Source organism: Danio rerio, chromosome 20 (genome assembly GCF_052040795.2).
Source record: "Danio rerio strain M-AB ecotype USA chromosome 20, GRCz13ab, whole genome shotgun sequence".
NCBI lineage: Eukaryota > Metazoa > Chordata > Actinopteri > Cypriniformes > Danionidae > Danio > Danio rerio.
Window position 1 is genome coordinate 36,440,038 of NC_141040.1, and position 20,489 is coordinate 36,460,526.

Below are 20,489 nucleotides of genomic sequence, written 5' to 3' on the forward strand. Positions count from 1 at the left end.
TAAGCGCAAAGATTTGTTTCAAAACTATTTCTAAATTCAGTTTTAATTTTAAGTATGTGTATTAGTTATATCCTAATACACATACTGTGCCCCATATGGTCTTAAACCTGACAGGTGGGCAAATCCAAGCTTGTTTTAAATAAAACAAATATAAATATGGATATAATAAATAATACTGCTAATATTAATAACATTATACAAAAGCAAATTGTTATGAATGAACTGAAAAAGCCCCCGAGATGAAGAAGGCATGAAAGTATGGTTTTTATATATATATGTAGCTAGAAAAAAATCATATTTTTGTAATATTTTAATCCTTTATATTTATATCCTATATATATCCTTAATATATCATTAATATTTTAATTCTTTTTCATATGTTAATATATTTGCATATTGCTCTACATCTTGTATTAAGCAGTAAGCACAAGTAACGCGCTCTGCGCTGGACTTTAGACCGGCTTGGTTCTGGTCTAAAGAACAGACTATTATAGTTTCTCAAAATAGCAACGCGCCAGCAATGCACCTAAAAACACCTCCTTTTTTAGACAAGAACGCCTATGGGTGCATATCAGTGCAAATGCATTTGCTATTTAAACAGCGTGGCGCAAAACGTCAAAACGACTCTTGCGCCAAGCTGAAACTAGCAAACAACAATTGCGTCGCGCCTTGTGCCACATTGCACCCTGTCTATGATAGGGCCCTAGGTCTCAAACTCAATTCCTGCTCAATTCAAAGTACTGTTTTAATTTAACCCTGATCAAACACAGCTGATCCATCTATTGAAGGTGTTCATGATTCTTTTGAACACCTCAATTATTTGGATTATCTTTGTTTGATAGGGTTGGAGCAAAACTGTAGAGCTGCGGCCTTCCAGGAATTGAGTTTGAGCCCTATGTTTTAAAGAAAGATGATAGAAAATATTACACTGTTGTTTTTGGCTACTTTCCACTTAATTTTGATGTATGTTTTTCTGTTTAACCCAAGCCCTGAAATATTCTCTATCAGTAAAAGAAAATAAAAAAAGTATTCAGTTTCTTCGAGAGCCAAAAAGTCAAAAAGATTGAGCGAATATGTTTTAAAATGATTCATTAAATTACTACTATTCATGGTACTTTAATATCTGTTTATAAATATTTACAAGGTTTCTTATCATTATTTAATTATAAAAAGTTTAATCATTTGTAGTAGATCCTCAAATAATTTCTACAGCAGTAACTGCATCTGAATAAAAAAATCGGACAGACGCATCAAGAGTCTTTAATAAACAAATCCCACATTCTTCTGGCAGTTTATTTACCCATAGTATCCTTATTCATAACTAAAGGCTCATTTAAAAATTTAGAAAGTGAAGTGCAGCCTCTTTCAAAAATTGTCCATCAATTTCCCTCGCTTTAACCAGAAGAAACGTTTCTGGGTGACGACAAACATCCAAGTTCAAATACGCGAGCCTCTTTAGCGGCTCTTCAGTTCAGCATCTTTATATCAATAAACGAGCAATCTCTCAGTGCCATCTCTCTTCCTCCCATCTTTCATGTATACCCGTCCATCCATTAGTCACCTAATTAAAATGGAATAAGATGGCTATTAAGTTTTAGCGTATGCTTTGTTCTCGGTGGCTGGTTAATGTTAGGAGTGGGTCTCTTTATGTAACTGCCGCTCACCGTTTTGTACTCGGCACACAAGGCCACTTCATACAACGAGACATTAGCAGCGCTCCAAGACAGAGACGGAGAGAGAAAGGCAGGAGTAGTGTCTTATCTCTACCCTTATCACTCTCCCTCTCCAGTTTAATGTAACATCACAGCAATTGCGAGAGAAAAAAAGGGTGTTTGTTGAATCAACAATGAGGCAGAGGAAGAAAAGAGTGGGAACGGTGGATGGAGATAAAAGAGTAACTGCTCACGTTCAAGCGGGTATCAAATAAAGTTGCCTCGTTTTATGATTAACAGCATATAGGTGAGAAATCGTTGACGTCGATGAGGTTGAGGTTTATGTGATTTAGCACTTTTACATAAATTTAGGAAAGATACGGTATATATATACACAACAACAATAGCACAATAAATAATCCAATTTCATTTTTTTCACTACATTTTTTAATTCAGTATTAGTTCAGTATTATTTATATAATATAAATAATATAAATATTTATATGAATATATATATATATAGTATAATATTCAGTATTATTTAATTCAGTATTACTTTAATTCCGTATTTTTAATTCAGTATTATTAAGGCTAAACGTATTTATGTGAAGGATTTCAACCCTTTAAAGTGTGTTTACAAATGGTTTCTTATGTTTTTTAATGACAAAAGTCAATGATCAAGAACAGCATTGAATTTGATGTATTACTTGTGAGTAAATACATCACTTTTTAATATAGACATACAAAACAAACTCTGATTTCCATACCAAGACACCCACATAATCATAATGACATACTTTAATTAATTTAGCCTGCAGTACTAAAAAACAGTATTATTTGCTTCACAGGTCAAACCTGACAGTGCCAAAATATTAAAAAGGTTTCTCTTGTTTTTTTTGTTTTTTTTTTAAATGATCCAGACTTTGCATAAATGTATGCACTTTGCATGAACATAGCCAATGTGAAAAACTCAACCTAAAAAGACAAAAATGTCCATCCCCAGCAGAGGTAAAATGTCACATGACGTTGATTTTTGTCCTATTTCGGCCAAAATTTTATGTCACTTTGCTGTTTAATAGTGATGTCAGCTGACATTTAATACCAACGTCAGCTGACTTTGACTTTGGTTGGTTTTAGGCTGTGGCATTAACTAACTCAAATCCAATATTACTTTAATGTCATGATATGAACAGTGTTGTGCTAGTTACTGAAAAATAGTAACTAGTTAGTTACTAGTTACTTCATTCAATTAGTAACTCAATTACTTACACCAAAAAGTAATGCATAACTATTAAAGTAATACTTGAGTTACTTTTTCAAAGAACATTTTAAGGCTCCCACTGATGTCCTTAAAACGCCACTTCAGTGCTGCATGGAGAATACACTGTTAAACACTAATTTATTTAAGTCAGGCCAGCAGCACAAAATGGAAATATTACAAGGTGATAAAGCAGCTGAATAATATTTTCAGAAACAAAAAAAGCAAAAACTAAAGTTACTTCAGCATCATAAAAGTTTGTATTTAAGCCTTAAGCATGTTCCTTCACCGCTTGAGAATGAAAATGGCGACAATAAACAACAAACACTAAACTTTTATGAAATGAATAAAGTATTATTATTCAGAATCAATTTGGTGAAACTCGGCAACAAACAAACAAAACTATGCTATTATAGACAACCATGAATTTGATGCATTTTAAACAAAACTAAAACATAACAGCTGCTCAAAAATAAAAATTTTAAATAAACCACAAACTAAATGTGGTATGTCAGCAAGTTATAGAAAGTAAGCTCTTGTGCAAAATCTGCTGTTGTATAACAGCTATTAAAATATGTTTACCAATAAAAAAATAAATCACAGCATTTTTCTGAGCAATACAACACTAAACATTTAAATAACGTGTTCTAAATATGGCAGCACGGTGGCGCAGTGGGTAGAAAGAAAACGCCTCACAGCAAAAAGGTCACTGGTTTGAGCCCCTGCTGGGCCAGTTGGCATTTCTGTGTAGAGTTTGCATGTTCTCCCCGTGTTGGCGTGGGTTTCCTCCGGGTGCTCCGGTTTCCTCCACAGTCCAAAGACATGCAGTATAGGGGAATTGGGTAAGCTTAATTGTCCGTAGTGTATGTGTGTGATTGGGTGTGTATGGATGTTTCCCAGTGATGGGTTGCAGCTGGAAGGGCATCCGCTGCGTAAAACATATGCTGGATAAGTTGGCGGTTAATTTCACTGTGGCGACCCCTGAATAATAAAGGGACTAAGCCGAAAAGAAAATGAATGAATGAGTGTTCTGAAATATAACAGAAATTCATCACTGTGTCTTCTAAACTAATTAATTTTATACAGATAACAAATGTGAGCTTATTTATTTGAAACAACAAGTGAAGTTTTTAAACTAATTTCGAGAGGAGCACGTGATATAATTGACTGCAGCTGGCCACCTATCTACACTCATTAGTTAGCCAAATCAGATCTATCCTAACTCACTATAAGCAGCCTAGCTAGATATTACTCCCTTATCTTTGTTTTCCGAAGAAACCCCCCATCCACCCCTTTCTCCTCCTTTTCTCCTTTACAAAAAAGGGGAGCTCTGGAGAACCACCTGATCTCGTATTCCCCTCACATGCTCTATGGACCTGGCGGGAGCCCTGGGCTCAACTATCTCCGAGCTCAGGGTTCTCTCCCGGGACAGCATGCCAAACCTGCTTACAATTGTCAAGCAATATCTAGGTGTGAACTCTTGAAACTTATTAGTATTAGTAATAGTAAATAATAGGAACATTATCAGGCTCTTGGTCTTTCGCGAGCAGATTTTGTTTCTCTCTCAAGCACACTTGGCCTCTCCAGTACGCATAGTCTGTCTGCTTTCGCTTGACATCTGTCTATTCTGGCGCCTCGTACACTTTACAGCGTCGTCGCTGTAAACAGGAAGATGTAGGCTAGACTGAAGCCAAAATTAATTAATTTACTAAGTAACAGACAAACGCATCATATTGTAATAGTAATGGAGTGACTATATTTAAAAAGTAATGCATTACAGTTTTAGTTACTGTCAAAAGTAATGCCATTACAATAACACATTACTAGTAATGCATTTTTGTCCAACACTGGATATGACATCCATACAACGTCAAAGTCTAACATCACTTGAAGTTGATCTTAAGTGTAACATTAACTATCTAAATATCAACATACAGTCAACGTCTCAAACCAACATCATTTAGATGTCAAACACTGACATATACTCTTAAGATATGGTAACTAAAATCCAACATCAGCTTAACGTCATAATGTCATAATAATCCATCTTGATGTTGGAGTCTGATCTCTAAGTGACGTTGGGTTCTGACGTCAACTCGATTTTCATGAACAGCCGAAATTCAAAGTTATATCTGAGGTTGGAGTCCAACGTCAATTTTACAACTGACGTGTGATGTCTGGTGCCAGCTAGGTGAGGATGCACAAGGGTCATGGAAATACAGTACTTGCATGTTCTTTCACATAATGAGATTCAAAAGAACATCCAAACTGCTTTATTTCCACAGTTTTGATCAGCATTCACTTTTAAAGCTTGAGCATTCTGGTAGATAACTGCCTTTGTGTTTCACAGGCGAAAGTAAAATATAATGAAAAATGAAATGAATGAATCACAGAATTGTAATTGTCCAAGTGAATTACTCCTCAAGCTCCGCCAAAAAGCACATGGCACGTAAACGGTTTATTGAAGAACCAGGGGTTTAAAGTTCAGACGGATGCAGTCTTCATTGTATTTCACCTCTAACTAACACTCTTCAGCTTAGTTTCAAGTAATACGCCATAGAGAAGGAGCCAATGACAGGTGTTTGAGTGTATGCGAGAGAGGAAGAGAGCAATAAAAAAGCAGAATAGGAGTAAGAGACTTTACGCAGATTATCAATAGACCTCAAAACATCATGGCATCAAAATACACAGATTAAGCAAGGAGTGACTTAAAGGGGAGGTGAACTTTAGAAATAACTAAAAAAGAAGGAAACGAGATCCTGACACACGAGATGGTGCAGAACTGGATTAGAATACGAGACGGACAGGTAGTTTAGGAACATGTTTTACTTTCAGGCCACACAAAAGACTGAGGAGAACGAGAAAGGTATGGTGGTCTATTGTTGGGAAGTTGGTGGAGAACAATAGAAGGTGAAAAAGTACAAGAGTCATGTGTGCTGGGTTGGTGACAGGTCGCTCTCAGAAAACACACACTTATCCCAGTAAGCTGATGGAGGAAGTGAATGGAATAAACTTCTATTCTTTCTGATGAATGTGCACGCAAAAAATTATGAATACAAAAATGTTTTTAAAAAATACTTAAGTTTGCTTTTAATAGATCAAGAATACCATAAATTATTACAGTTTAAAATGTCTTTTCTATAGTGGTATATTTTGAAATGTAACTTTTTTTGCCAATTATTTAATTAAAAACCCAGCATTTATTCAAAATAGATATGTAATGTAAAAGTCTTTATAATCATTATTGATCAATTTCACTTTCTTTATTAATAAATTGACATGAAAATTGAAATATGGTAGTGTTTATGTAAAGATATTATGCTGATTTTGCTACAGTTTATTAAGTACACATAAGAAAAAAAAAAGCTTTGGTAAATTTCAAGTAAAATATAGCATAATTAGGCTGTTTAAAGTCCAAATTTGTGTCAAGCAGCAGTTTGAAGAAGTAGGTAAAATCAAAATGGTTGCCTTGAAATTCAGTAGTTTGTGGCATCATTGGTATTGATGTAATTCATATGATCCAAGCAAGGCTGCACAATTTATCATTTAAGCATCGATATTGCAATCTGTGTATCTGCAATAGTCACATAATTACATGATTAGATTTATTAAAATGAGAAAGATGTTATTAAATATTATTATTTTACAATCATTTATACAATGATGAACATTTTTTTTTCTTTTCGGCTTAGTCCCTTTATTAATCAAGGGTCACCACAGCGGAATGAACCACCAACTTATCCAGCATATAGCAGCATAGCAGTTTTACGCAGTGGATGCCCTTCCAGCCGCAACCCAGGCACACTCTTTCACATACATACACTTAAGGCCAGAACCAGCGACCCTCTTGTTGTGAGCTGATCATGTTACATTGTTCAATATCTGTACCTGGATATTGTTAGACTCTTCAGAAAACCATAAAGCACTTAGTTGTATTTACATATGCTTGTAATTTATTATAAATTTTGCAAACGCAAACTGCACTTGCATACTTAATCATTCTGATCAATCTAAATGAAATCTTCCCAAATAGCTATTCAATTTATGTGGTGAAATAAAATTCATATCGCAATATACAGTTCAAGTCAGAATTATCAGCCCTTAGTTGAATTTTATTTTCTTTTTTTTAACATTTGCCAAAAGATGTTAAACGACGCAAAGACATTTTAACAGTATGTATGATAATATTTCTTCCTGTGGAGAAAGTCTTATTTTAAAATAAAAGCAGTTTTTAATTTTTTAAAAAACATTTTAAGGTCAAAATTATAAGCCCCTTTAATCTATTTTTTTTTTTTTGATAGTCTACAGAACAAACCATCATTATATAATAACTTGCCTAATTCCTCTAACCTGCCTAGTTAACCAAATTAACCCAGTTAAGCCTTTAAATGTCACTTTATGATGTATAGAAGTGTCTTGAAAAATATCTAATCAAATATTATTTACTGTCATCTTGGCAAAGATAAAATAAATCAGTTATTAGAAATGAGTTATTAAAACTATTATGATTAGAAATGTGTTGGAAAAAATCTTCTCTCCGTTAAACAGAAATTGGGGAAAAAACAGTGGGGCTAATAATTCTGTATATTGTATATCGCAAAACAAAATATCGCAATGTCAGATTTTTCCAATATCATGCACCCCTGGATCCAAATAATTCACCAAGGCTTATATCTTAGGGAAAATTATATACATAACTAATATAATTTTTAGATGACTATGGACGATGGCCAAAAAGATTACTTGACTGCAAAAACTTTTGATACTTTTCAACAAATCTGTCTGCCAGATTTTAAAATCTTTATTGGGGAAATATATGTTCCACGGGTAGAATAAGAAAAAATGTAATTATTTGAATTTAATAATTCTGTAGTTTTATTTAAAGTGAAAAGTAAATGATGATGCAATGATAGCTAATTATTTAATTCATAAAGTCTATTTTCGGAGATAAATGACATTTTAATAATTGAAAAAAAAAGAAAAATAAATCACAGACTGGATGTTTGAACATCACTTTGACATTACATAACATTTTCCGGACATATCCTCACCTTCAGGTGGTCTGTTTGAGGTTGCCACAACCACGACCCCACACTTGAACAAGCCCTCAAATAACTGCTTCAGGATCATAGCATCTGCTATGTCCACCACCTGAAAAAAAAAAAATAAATAAATAAAAATAAATAAACCTTAAAAATGACTCTTTGAGAAAAAATGTATTTTGGCAGCACATTAACATCATATACCTCAAACCATGAGTTTAATTCACAAGGATAATTCACCAAATTTACATTGGTAGGGTTGAACCAGCTTTAATGCAAGTTCTTTTTTAAACTGGAACGTAAAGTCCACACTAGGGGCTTAGTAACTACAAGCTAGTTAGTAACTAAATTTGTTCTCACTTAGGTTTCACCACATGTTCTTAGGGCAAACCAAAGTTAGTAGGTCATAAGCTTTCCATAAAGTCATAGTTTCATTGAATGACGTGATATCTAATAAAAAGCCTTTAAATCATGTAACTGCTTAAGATTCTGCAACTAATGCATCTATGCATAACTGTCTTATAAAAAATAAATGATAAATTACATTATAGTACATTACATTACAGTTGGTCACTTATAACAGCATAGAGTGTATACACGCGAAATACACATGAAGTTATCAAAACATAATACGTGAATGTTCTTTATATCCTACATGTAAAAGAGAAAAGAGCAGGGAGAAGTACTCATTCAAGAAGAAATTCTCATTTTAATTAATGAATACATTGAACACAAAACACTTCTTGAATGAAAATTGAACTCTTCTTTCACTAACCGAAAAAATGCGAGATTTGGGTGGAAAATTGGGCTGCGAGTAGAGGTAGAGCATTCTTCATTATAATCACAAGCTCCTCTATGTAAGCTAATCTCACCGTCATCTCTTTTCGACCGTTATACATAAGGGGAGGCTGCCACAAATATTTAGTTGGAATGTAATGTTACATTTAAACTATCCAGTGGTGCAACACAAAAATATTTAGTAGTGCCTAAATTGTAACTTGGTGTCCCTTTAAGTCACAACTACACTCTCAGAAATAAAGGTACAGGAGCTGTCACTGGGGCAGTACCTTTACAAAAGGTACAAATTTGTACCTGAAGGGTTCATAATGGTACCTCAGGTACTTTTTAGGTACTTTTGGGTACTAATATGCCCCCTAGTATGATGCCCCCCGGCTCCAGCAGTATATAAATCTAATATGTCTATAATCTAGAAAGAGCAAACTGTAAAAGACAAATGAATATCTATACAGGATGAGTCTTAGTTACACACTGACTTTAAAGCAAATAGGATGATGTTGATTCATTCTGTCCTCCAGTAGAACCATCAAACCTTATAGCAGCAAACACAGGTGTGTGTGTGTGAACTGAAGATGAGCGAGACACAACTCTCTCCCCTTTGCCCTTCCTCTGCCTTGAGCTAATTACCACAATTGTGTGCATGCATACGTACTTGTGCATGGGTGTACATGTGAATGAATGAGCAAAAACCAGGTGTTGTTACATTTTAAAACCGAAACCTCGGCCAAGGTCCTTTGACATCACCCTACCCAAAACTCGCGCACAGACGCAGGACAGACACAAAGCCACTCAACCTGACTGTAAAATGGCCACACAGAGCCGCGGCTTTCTGCTGGAGACAAGGACAAGTGGCCAAAGCGCTGAAAAAGGTAAATAATTGAATACATAAATAAATAAATAAATACATAAACAGCGTTTGGAGGTAAAATCAGTGGCACAATGACAGCCAGATGGCCACACAGAGACAAACAGATCCACACATACACACAGATGCGCTCCCATTGTGCTCTTGAGGGCCTGGCATGGATGTCCCTGAATCTCAGAAGCGAGAGGATGAGTGGTTCTTTCATTATTATCATTTTCATCATCAACATTCATTATTATCCTTTAAACGTTGCCTTTTTCACAGCAGCGAGCTGTTGCCTCGCACACATCTGCAGCAACACTGGGGCTGCTGACCCTCCCCTGACAAAAGGAGCCCTTTAGTCAATAACTCACAATGAGATCGGCCGTGGTTCGCTCTCGTCTTCTCCCTTGTTTTTTTCAGGGTTGAAATGTATTTAGTCAAACGCAGAGTTTCTCCTTGCTTTGCATTAATACTTTGCATATCTGGCAGCACAGAGCCAAATTTGGGGCCCAGGATGTTTTTGTCATGTAGAAGATCTCCTCGTTCACCATTCTTAGAAGGACACACTTACGACTGCCATTCCCCCAGCATATGTTGTTTTTCTTATATTAAAGTGTTTCCCTTTTTTGCATATTAAACCTTCGGCCTCATCAAACTCAATTAGCATCTTCTATAGAGGCCTTACGTGCGCGCGCGCGTGTGTGTTGTCGGAGGGGTGGTCGCTCACAAAGACGAGGTGCTACGGCATAAATTGGATCACATTTCCTTTAACCGTCCTCTTCTATTCTTCATTTCAAAGGAGTCATTTAATTATGACCTTTTCATCCATCCTGTATTTGTTTTTTGTTTTGTTTTTTGTTTGTCACGCAGGCACCGCGACACTCATGCTCACACACACACACTTTGAGTCTCGGGGTATTGATTGCCAGGTTGAGTGCAAGAAAGCCCTCTGTGTGGCGTTGTTGTGGACGACAGCGAAAACAACGGCACGGATATTCAAATGAGCATCCAATTATGCCAGCAAAGAGTCACTTTTGTGTGGTGCACACGGGTGCCAAATTGCACTCTTTTGATCTTAAACCTTTACTTACACAACTCCGTCGATGAGTAATTTCGCCCGGCGACTGACAGGGGCCTGAGACAATGCCTCAAGCGGTTTCTGCTCGCTCTTCCTCTTTCTATATCTCTCTTGGTCCTTCTCTCAATACCTTGCATTCATTAAGGGAGTGGAGAGGGACAAAAGGGGAAGGCTACAAATTACTGATAATGATGCCGGACTAATGAAGAGAATGGAGAAATTTCATTAGCATTTAAGAGGCATGGATGCATGCGACCCGCCATAGTCGCTCTCCATTACCCCTCACTCAAGGAAGCAAGAGGGGCCGACTGAAACTCGATGCCTCATTTGCATGCTTAAGTGCCAGTGGCTCCTGATTGGTAAGGGCCTGTCAGCTCCTCATCTGTGCATCGTAAACAAAACGTGTGTGCTTTCCTTATTGCGTATCGGTTGGCGATCATATTAAAGGTGAGCATACTAATACTATATAAATAAATACAATCAGGTCTGGGGTGAGCATTTTTCATTTAAAAGCCATTAATAAAAAGAGCTGTCCTTCTTCATTAAGCATTGGCAGAATGAGCACCGGCACTCTTCATTAAAAGAAGCTTAGATTTAAAAAGCAGACACTACAAAAAACAGAGAATGATTAATAGAGGAGAATATTGATTACAGATTTAGAAATAGGCTGATGGGTATGTACCTCTGCCATTTCATTTGGGTCATCCTTGACCAGTGGTGGAAAGAGTACTGAAAAATCATACTTGAGTAAAAGTAGCATTACTTGCCGAAACATGTAGTGCAAGTAGAGTAAAAGTATCTGTTGTAAATATTACTCAAAGAATGAGTAAAAAGTAGCCCTTGACTCAAAAGTAGTGAGTATTACGCTTTAAATAGCTAATGCAATTTGTGGATGAGTGTAAACGTAACATTCTGTAGTGCAATTTAATTTAGTTATTGCCCAGCAAGCACACAACGTCATAAGACATTAATATTAGGTTAGATTTAGGTTGTAATGTCAAGTGACCAAAATTCAATGTCTAGTCAGCGTCTAAGGACAACGTTATTTTAATGTCCAATAACAATGTCAAATTACGTTGATGTTTGGTTGATTTTAGGTTGTTTTGAAAAGTGACAAAAATCAAATGTCGAGTCAACATTTAAAACCATAGTCATATTGATGTCAAGTACTGATGTTTATTCGTCAGGTATGACAACTAAAATCCAACATCTGATAGACATCATAGCGGTAACGTCCACACAACCTCCAGCTGTAACAACAATTGACGTTTATATTTGATTGATTTTAGGTTGGACATTGAACATTGACATCGGCCTGGCGTTGCATTCTGATGTCAACCCGATTTTCATTTCCAAACAATATCCAACACAACATCAATCTGACATAATGTTGACATCCTGTGATTGCTGGGTGTTTAAGGCCATTTCGGTCATCATACAGTAAACATCCGTCATCTTCTCATCAGTGACATTCATCTAAACAGTCTCTGGGTCAATGTGTATAAAGATTTTGGACATCTTCTTGGAGACTTTTAAAGCTTCCAAACAGTTTGCTGCAATTATAAATCCCCCATGTCTTGAGGTAGTTCAGTATGTGGCAATTTACCTTCTATGTGTGATTTGATTGGACAGGAATCACAGCACTAATTTTTCTGATCCCCATAGACAAGAAAAAATAGTGACTGCTGTTTGAAGAAAAATAGTGGAGTAGAAGTACCAATACTGCACTAAAATGTACTTAAGGGAAAGTAAAAGTACACATTTTTAAAACTACTTAGTAAAGTACAATTCCAGAGACAAAACTACTTACAGTAATTTGACTATTTGTAATTTGTTACTTTACACCACTGTCCTAAAAAAATCTAATTTCTCTGTGGCCCTAGCATGTCTTTTCTGATTTATTGAAAGGTGTCTGATTCCACTAGATGGCTCCAAAACAATCTATGAAATGCTGCCTCGTCAGATGAACTACATCATAATCATACCATCAGAGATTTTATTTTGGAATCCTGTGGCTCTAATTATTCCCCTGCCCATATACCAGCAAACATTGAATATGCAACAAACTGCAGCGAATACATTTCTTCAACAATTTTTTTTTTTTTTTTTACAATTTCCCTACTTCTGCCCTCACCTGAAACTCATCAAAGCATATGAGACAGGTTTCCTCTGCAATCTCCATGGCAACCGGAAAGATGGGGTCATACATTGTCATTTTACCTATCCGTCGCTTTGGCAGGCTCTGTTTCAGTTTGTGGATCCCTGAATGCAATGCACAAATTAAAGTCAGTACAAAGCAAAATATCAAATGGTCTCAAAAATTTTACAAAAACATATTCTGAATTCAAAAGAAATGCATCCAACTTCTGCTTTGAGCCCTTATTTTACTTAATTGCTATTAATGCATTCAAACTACTATAAAAGTTGGCTGCTTGTAGAAATAATAACAGTAATAGACTTCATTTATAATGTGCTTTTCACAGACCCAAAACTTTTCCACTTAAAAACAGTAAAAAATAACAAAGCACAATAAAACAATAAAGACACAGTGAGAATAAAAAAAGATGTCAAATTTAAAACAGTCCTAAAAAGATGAGTTTTAACTAAGAGTAAATAAATAATAGTAATGTAAACAATAGTAAATAATAGTAGATCTTTATGTTGCTTAGTGCACTGTAAAAAATAAAATAATACTGCGCTCCACACAACTTATTCATGTTGTTCCAACACAAATTAATAAAGATAACGTCATTGTTTTTCAAATTTAAGTAAATTAAACATAAAACAATTAAGTTGTCCCCCAAAAAACTGAAGAATTGTGTTGATTCAGCTTATTTTAAAAAAGTAGTTTGAACAAGAGCAAAGATCCTTTTTGAGTTTATTGTATAAAAGTTAACAACACTACCTTCCGTATTTTATACAATAATGTGCTAAACTGATTAAACATTAGACATTTATAGTTTTGCAAAAGATTACTATTTTAAATAAATACTGCCCCTTTAAACAGCAACTGTTTCGACAAAAACATTAAACTGAATGACTGTTTTGCAATTAAATATGAAATGGAAGTGTTTCTTAAACAGCAAATCAACATATTAGAATGATTTCTGAAGGATCATGTGACACTCAAGACTGGGGAGTAATGACTATCGAAAATTCATCTTAGCCTGCTTTGAATAAATTACATTTTAGCATATGTTAAAATGACGAAAAAAGATTGCAATATTATTTTTGTCAAATAAATGCAGTCTGTGTGGACATAGAAGCCATTTCTTTCAAAAACAAAAATAAAAAGGGGAAATATCTTTGGGATGTAAGTGTAAAAGACAACTTGATGTTTGACAGTCCTGTGTTAGCACTTACTTCTGTGTACGTCTAACATGAATCCATTGAAATGAACCCTCTTTTTTCTTCTGTTTTCCACAAATGAGTAAAAAAGATCCATCAGCATTGTTTTTCCAGTGCCTGTTGATTATAAAACAGAAAATACAATTAAGCATTAATGTAAAATCTATCCAATCAAACACAAAATGAATACACGATATGCCTGTTTAAAAATGAATAAGTGTTCTGCTGCTGTGGCACTTACCAACATTACCATAGATATAATAACCTTGGGGTGGATGTGGCTTAGAGGACTCCTGTAGAAAACAAAAACAAATACAATCATCTTCTTTAATGCTGTAAAAACATGTTTATTATTTCAGTACATTATATTTAGCATAGCTTATATCAAAAAAGAAATGCATTCCATAAAAACACCTGAAAGTCGATTTTATCACCACAAACTCTTAAGAGTCCCCTTGACCTTAAAGGTGACATTGCATGCCCGTTTAACACAAGTTGATATGATTTTTAGGGTCTTAATAACAAGTTTATGAATTACTTTAGTTATATTTATTAATAGTAGTGTAAATAAACACCATTTTGACCCTGTCAAAAACACCCCAATCCACGGCTATAGCCATTTCACTTTATACCTCTTTAAAATTTACTGCTGCTCACACTAGGGGTGGCTGACGTAAAACTGACATTTCGACAGTGTCGAGATCCCAAAGCGCAAGTATTTTAAAACATTGCACCAAAGCATGTTCCGAAACACCCAGGTTATGTGACTAATGTGATTCGAAACACCCAGGTCATGTGACTAAAGAGTTTCGAAACAACAGGTCACGTGACTAAAGCGATTCAAAGCATCAAAAAGCATTTCAGGAGTAATTAAGACCTGGCGAATCTGCATTTGACTGACAACCTCGAAAAAAACATTCCATGTAGCCTATTGGACCGTGCGTGTGCACAGAGTCACTCTGCTGAAAATAATTAAGTTCAAATCCACACTTGTACAAATACTCAGAAATTGTGACTTGACGTATTTTAATAATATTGCTTTTTTATGACCAAAACAAGACATGTTTATTCACAGTGTTCACTCGGATATCAGAACAATGTTAAAACTAAACACGTCACAAGAACAGAGCATTTAAAAACGAACATTTATAGCTGCATCACCCTGGATTCGAACCCATTGTCTCTGCATACTAGTCTCGAAGTCTTACTGCTACACTCGGTCACTTTACAATATTGGGTTTAATACCTCAATTTGCTTGTTTCTTTGCTGAAGCTGTTCCAGAGCAATACATTAAAAAATGACCACTACGTGTCACTGTAGAGACAGGTTTGAAACAAGCTTACACCGCCTCTGAAGCCGCCTTTCCACTGCACACGACATTTGGACACGACTGTCGGAATACGCCCCCTTGTGGCAGCCGCACAGTATTTTCAGTGTTGTCGTGCACCATGGGGGAGAAGGTGATTCTCAACGGTGTCCGAAATAAAGGACTGCAAAAGCAATTACCTTTATTCTCTGTGCGTTTACATAGTTTAATGGATGAAGGAATACTAAAAACTCATAGACCGCTAAAATATTTGAAGGAATGTGGAGACAACATTAAAAACATTTTTATTACTTTCTTTCTTACATTTATGAACAGAAAAGTTTTTATTTAATATAGACTTTTTATAATTCAAAAAATAACCAAATAAACTCCTATTTCTTATCTCGCGCGCACGGACCTGCTTGGACAACACTGGAATACATCATATCCAGTCGGCAGGTCGCATACAGTCTAGTGACAGGAGTTCAAATATTTCAACGGATCCGCAGCACAATTCAATCCAAATTTTCCGCATATGGAGATGATCGGAACTCAACGCAGCTCCCGGACTGCTCTTCATTGGAAATGAATGACTTCTGGTCTGTCGCTTGTCGTTTGTCGTGTGCAGTGGAAAGGCGACTTAAGGCTTGATTACAAATAGCGATCAATTGGGATTTAGTGTTCAGCCGAGTTTCTACTGACTTTTGGCTTTATGACTGACAGAGTATTTGAAGCGATTTCCACATTAAAATCGTGTCTGTCCGTCTTCCATGCGAATAATCTTTACATATAATTTATCATTGATTGACATTGCAGCCTGCCATTATCGATGTAAAATGTGTTCAAACAAACATCTACATAAAAATGGTCACACTGCGGTATTTAACACATGCTTTTCCTTTTGGGAAATTCCCTTCATATGTACAACTAATCCATTTCTCAGTTGCCTTTTCTGAAGCTAGGATTCTGTGTAAGGACATCTTTGAGCCTCTAAAGTTACATCCAAACACAGAGCAGGACTGCTTCCTTGTTCAAATGCAGGAAAAATAAAGACACCATCGTTAGCCACTTGGCTATCTGTAAAGACTTTTTTGAGAGATGTAAACAAAAACAATGGTCCCAACGTTTTTCCTGTTTTATATTTTTAATTTCTATAGCTTCAGGCAATCCAAAAAGAGCCTGATATTGAAAAATAATGTTATGATAGACGTTTTATCATGAAGTTATGATTAAATCGCCTCTTGTTGCAGTTATGAAATAGTTTGATAACAAGCAGGAAATGCTCATGGGCCAATGACATGGCCACAATAAAATGGTCTATAAAGAAAGGGGTGGGGAAGAGGGCGGAGTCTAGTTTGCTTGGAGGATAGAATTGCTTACACATTAAAACTAGCTAACTACATCTAAATCAGCAGGAAACCACCAGGTCAGTTACGGCACATAAATACATTCAGAGAGTTTATAGAAAACAACAGCTGGCAGAACACAAACAGACAAAATCTCAATTAAAAAATAGACGTCACTTTTAAAGTTTTACCTTAATGTCCTCAGTGCATTGAACTTTCAGATCTGAAATAGCCAGCCGACAATTGCTGACAACTGGTAATTCAGTAACCACAAAGAGTCAACATCCTTATCCCAGTGTGCACCTCATCCTGGCTGTTTTTTTCAGACGGAGAATACTGTTTGAGCAGTGAGGCACAACGTTCTTGGATGACAGCGTGTGACTTCTCGCTGACTTCCAGAACCCTCTGCAGCTCGTTATTGTGGCGGGTGGCAGTGGTCCAGTCATGGTAGAGTGGATAAACACAGAGAAAACTCTGAGAGAGAGAGGAGACGGGTCCACAAGGTGGAGTCATGCTCTACACTTTCACAGGACGCAGCCAAGTGGAAAAGTTCACATGCCAACACTCTTAGGTAGAGAACCCACTCTCTTTAATTCAACAAGCGAACTGTTGTTTGCTCTAGTAATGCTTTGGATAAACAAAGACTTAAGATGTAAATGGATTGTTCATCCAAAACTGAAAATTCTCTCATCATTTACTCACCCTAAAAAAGATTGAGTTCCTTTCTTCTTTTAAACACAAAAGAAGATACTTTGAAGAATGTTGGAAACCATAGCTATAGACTTCCATAGTATATATATTTCTTCTGTTTACTGGTTTCCAACATCCAAAAAAGAAAGAAAGAAAGAAAGAAAGAAAGAAAGAAAGAAAGAAAGAAAGAAAGAAAGAAAGAAAGAAAGAAAGAAAGAAAGAAAGAAAGTGAAACCACTTAAGTGTGAGTAAATTGTGAGTACATTTTCATTTTGGGGTGAACTATCCCTTTAATATTTTTTGTAAATAATAATTTGATATATAATAATATGCTCAACATAATAAGTGATTATCTGTTCTGTTAACCATGCACATGAGGTGTTTAATTTTCTCCCTAAATGCTCAAGACTTGAGAACGTCACTGTACATGATGGTGTTTATGTTCCCATATTAACAGTGGAGCTGGGAGCTTTTTTTCCAGACAATAGCGAGCCCTCATTACCGAGGCGAGGGAAAGTTGGGGTGTCCTGACTCAGTAGGGGGCTCTGCTTGGTCTGGCCTTTCCTCCCACTCTCCACCCCCACAAACACAAACAGCCTGCTTTGACCTACAAATTAGGCAATGGCACAGTGCAAGCATCGGGGTTGGACCGCTAAGCTTTTTCTTCACTGTAAACATTCACTGCTCAGTTTGGCACACACAAACCGTACCTCTTGTTGGTCCTCTTTTTCATTTGACACATTTTCATCAGGTCTGCAAATGTTCACCGTTTCCCTTGACCCAACTTTATCCTGCAGTTCTGAGGTTGGTTGGTTCTGTAAGCAGTCTTTAGGTTGAGGGAGAAGGATAGGGATGTTGGTATAGTCTGTCAGCACTCTGGTTAATTCTTCTAACTGAAGAAGTGCAGTTCTCTGTTGCGGGTCCTTTCGGAGTGAACCGAAGTGGACAAGGCTGTCATAGTGTGTTACAAGTCTGCCATAGACAGGCCAGGGTGCTGAAGTAGATGTATGTCCTGTAGATGTTGTCGAACACCCTTGTGTTGTCGAACACACTTGTGAAGATGTTGTAACTGCTAAACGTTTTAAAGGGGGAAAAAAACAGAACCATGAGCACTGCATTAATGGGACAGTTTACCCAGAATTGCTAAACAAAATGCATACAAAATACATTGTAATGTAATGTATTTTTAATTAATGCCATGTCAGAGACCAAGGCTATTTTCATGGCAACAACATTTCAATGAAAATATATAATTAAAAACAACAAACAAATAAATACATAAAATAAATATGATTTTTAGCGTCAATACAAAATCTTTATAATAATAAAAAGAATTTATTTCATACAAAAGTCTTCTGTAATGATTAAAAACAGGACAGTCCAGTTGAATGCGTTTTACTGTAAGAGGAATTGTACAGTACAAACACTGAGTGGGTCTTCACCTTCACCTCTAAGAGGTATTCTAGTATGTCCAATAAGACATTGGTAAAAATCACTTGATCAAATCTAGTCTTAAAATGTCATAAAACTCTTGTTTGAGATTTCAGGTTGTATTTTATACTATTTACTAATTTCCAATGCATCCCATTCCACTTATTTGAAGTTTATATCATTGATAAAAGGTCTCATTTCTGAAGTTATAGAGAAAACAATGTAATAAATAGTTGAACAGCATCCTGACAAATGACTTTTTTAGTGTTATCAAAGGGTAAAAAAGTGCAATGCAATGTTATGATTCTAATTTCAGCATAGGAAAGAGACAGAATTTTCATCTTCAGTTCAAATAACACACTTGTTCCTATAAATAGATTTAAAACCGATATTGATTAGAAAGTAAAAGTAGAAATGATAAAATAAAATGCATGTGTTACATACAGTATTTATACTCCACAATAAAATGTTGAAAATCTTCAACAGTTAACAGAGTGGTTATTTATTTTCTAATAATATTATTATTAATAACAGGCAGCATGGTGGCGCAGTGCGTAGCACAATCGCCTTACAGCAAGAAGATCGCTGGTTCGAGCCCCATCTGAGTCAGTTGGCGCTTTTGTGTGGAGTTTGCATGTTCTCCCCGTGTTTGTGTGGGTTTCCTCCGAGTGCTCCAGTTTCCCCCACAAGTCTAAAGACATGTGGTACAGGTAAATTGGGTAAGCTAAATTGTTCGTAGTGTGTGTGTGTGTGTGTGTGTGTGTGTGTGTGTGTGTGTGTGTGTGAATGAGTTGTGTATGGGTGTTTCCCAGTGATGGGTTGCAGCTGGAAGGGCATCCACTGCGTAAAACAAATGCTGGATAAATTGGCAGTTCATTCCGCTGTGGCGACCCCAGATTAATAAAGGGACTAAGCCGAAAAGATAATAAATGAATGAATGTAATAATGACTAGTATAACGATTACTGATTTATAAAACACTGCTTTCATACTTTCATAATTATGTCAACAGTATTTGTAACACAACAACAATGCTGTAGTTATAAAAGATAACCACCATGTAGAACTTATTATTACTATTAATAATGATAATTATTATTTATTTACTGTTGTTATCATAATTGTTTGGTATATTTGATCGTTGCCTAAATTATTGTTACGTTAATGTTTCCTCGCAAAATCATCAGCCCTGATCGCCTGGAGAAAATTGTTTCTCACCTCTGCTTGCCTTACACACTTCACAGCAAACTTGTTTCGACAACCTAGTCTTTTTGAACACAAGTCTTAAAAGACAGTCCGTTCTCCACCGAGACGCGTACGCCGCCATGTTGATTCAAAACTTAATAACTTTATTGAGCTCTTTACGCTCACACTATGGAGAAGACAGTATTGTTCTCCCTTTAGGTTTCATATGTTCTTGCAACATAAGGAATATCGAATGTAACAAATATACATGTATTTTAATAAACCTAAGTTACCTATACGTGGTCGAAATCATATTTTATTCCTTAATAACTACTGAATGTTGCAAAAGGTTTTAAATAGTCATTTAGAAGCTATAACGTAATTTGAAAATTACAGAAAGAGTACTGTGCTTGACAATGCTTATCTAATTATAACCTGTGATGTTGTCACGTGGTTTTAAATAAATTAAGATATTACTCTACATAGGGCAAGTAATTACTAACTTTAC

At 35.9% G+C, this 20,489-nt stretch overlaps 1 protein-coding gene and 1 long non-coding RNA gene across 6 annotated transcripts in view; one reads left to right on the forward strand and one right to left on the reverse strand.

Moving 5' to 3' along the window:
• LOC141379314 (uncharacterized) overlaps positions 1-17,247 on the forward strand; it is a 187,071-nt gene extending 169,824 nt beyond the window's left edge. Inside the window, exon 4 of the long non-coding RNA XR_015518602.1 lies at positions 17,003-17,247. This is a non-coding gene — a long non-coding RNA (uncharacterized LOC141379314). The remainder of the gene's footprint in view (positions 1-17,002) is intronic.
• afg1lb (AFG1 like ATPase b) overlaps positions 1-20,141 on the reverse strand; it is a 123,359-nt gene extending 103,218 nt beyond the window's left edge. The window contains exons 1-7 of one of the 5 annotated variants that reach the window (XR_015517662.1): positions 20,015-20,141; positions 18,077-18,399; positions 14,265-14,316; positions 14,039-14,140; positions 12,810-12,937; positions 6,769-8,061; positions 2,538-3,823 (exon numbers count right to left, since the gene is read on the reverse strand). Coding sequence is in view for 3 of the 5 variants with exons in the window: in XM_087296983.1 (XP_087153109.1) it covers positions 7,962-8,061; positions 12,810-12,937; positions 14,039-14,140; positions 14,265-14,316; positions 18,077-18,438; positions 20,015-20,123 (853 nt within the window). In the remaining 2 variants the exon portion in view is untranslated. 5 annotated transcript variants of the gene reach the window in all.
• Positions 20,142-20,489: the final 348 nt, after the last annotated feature.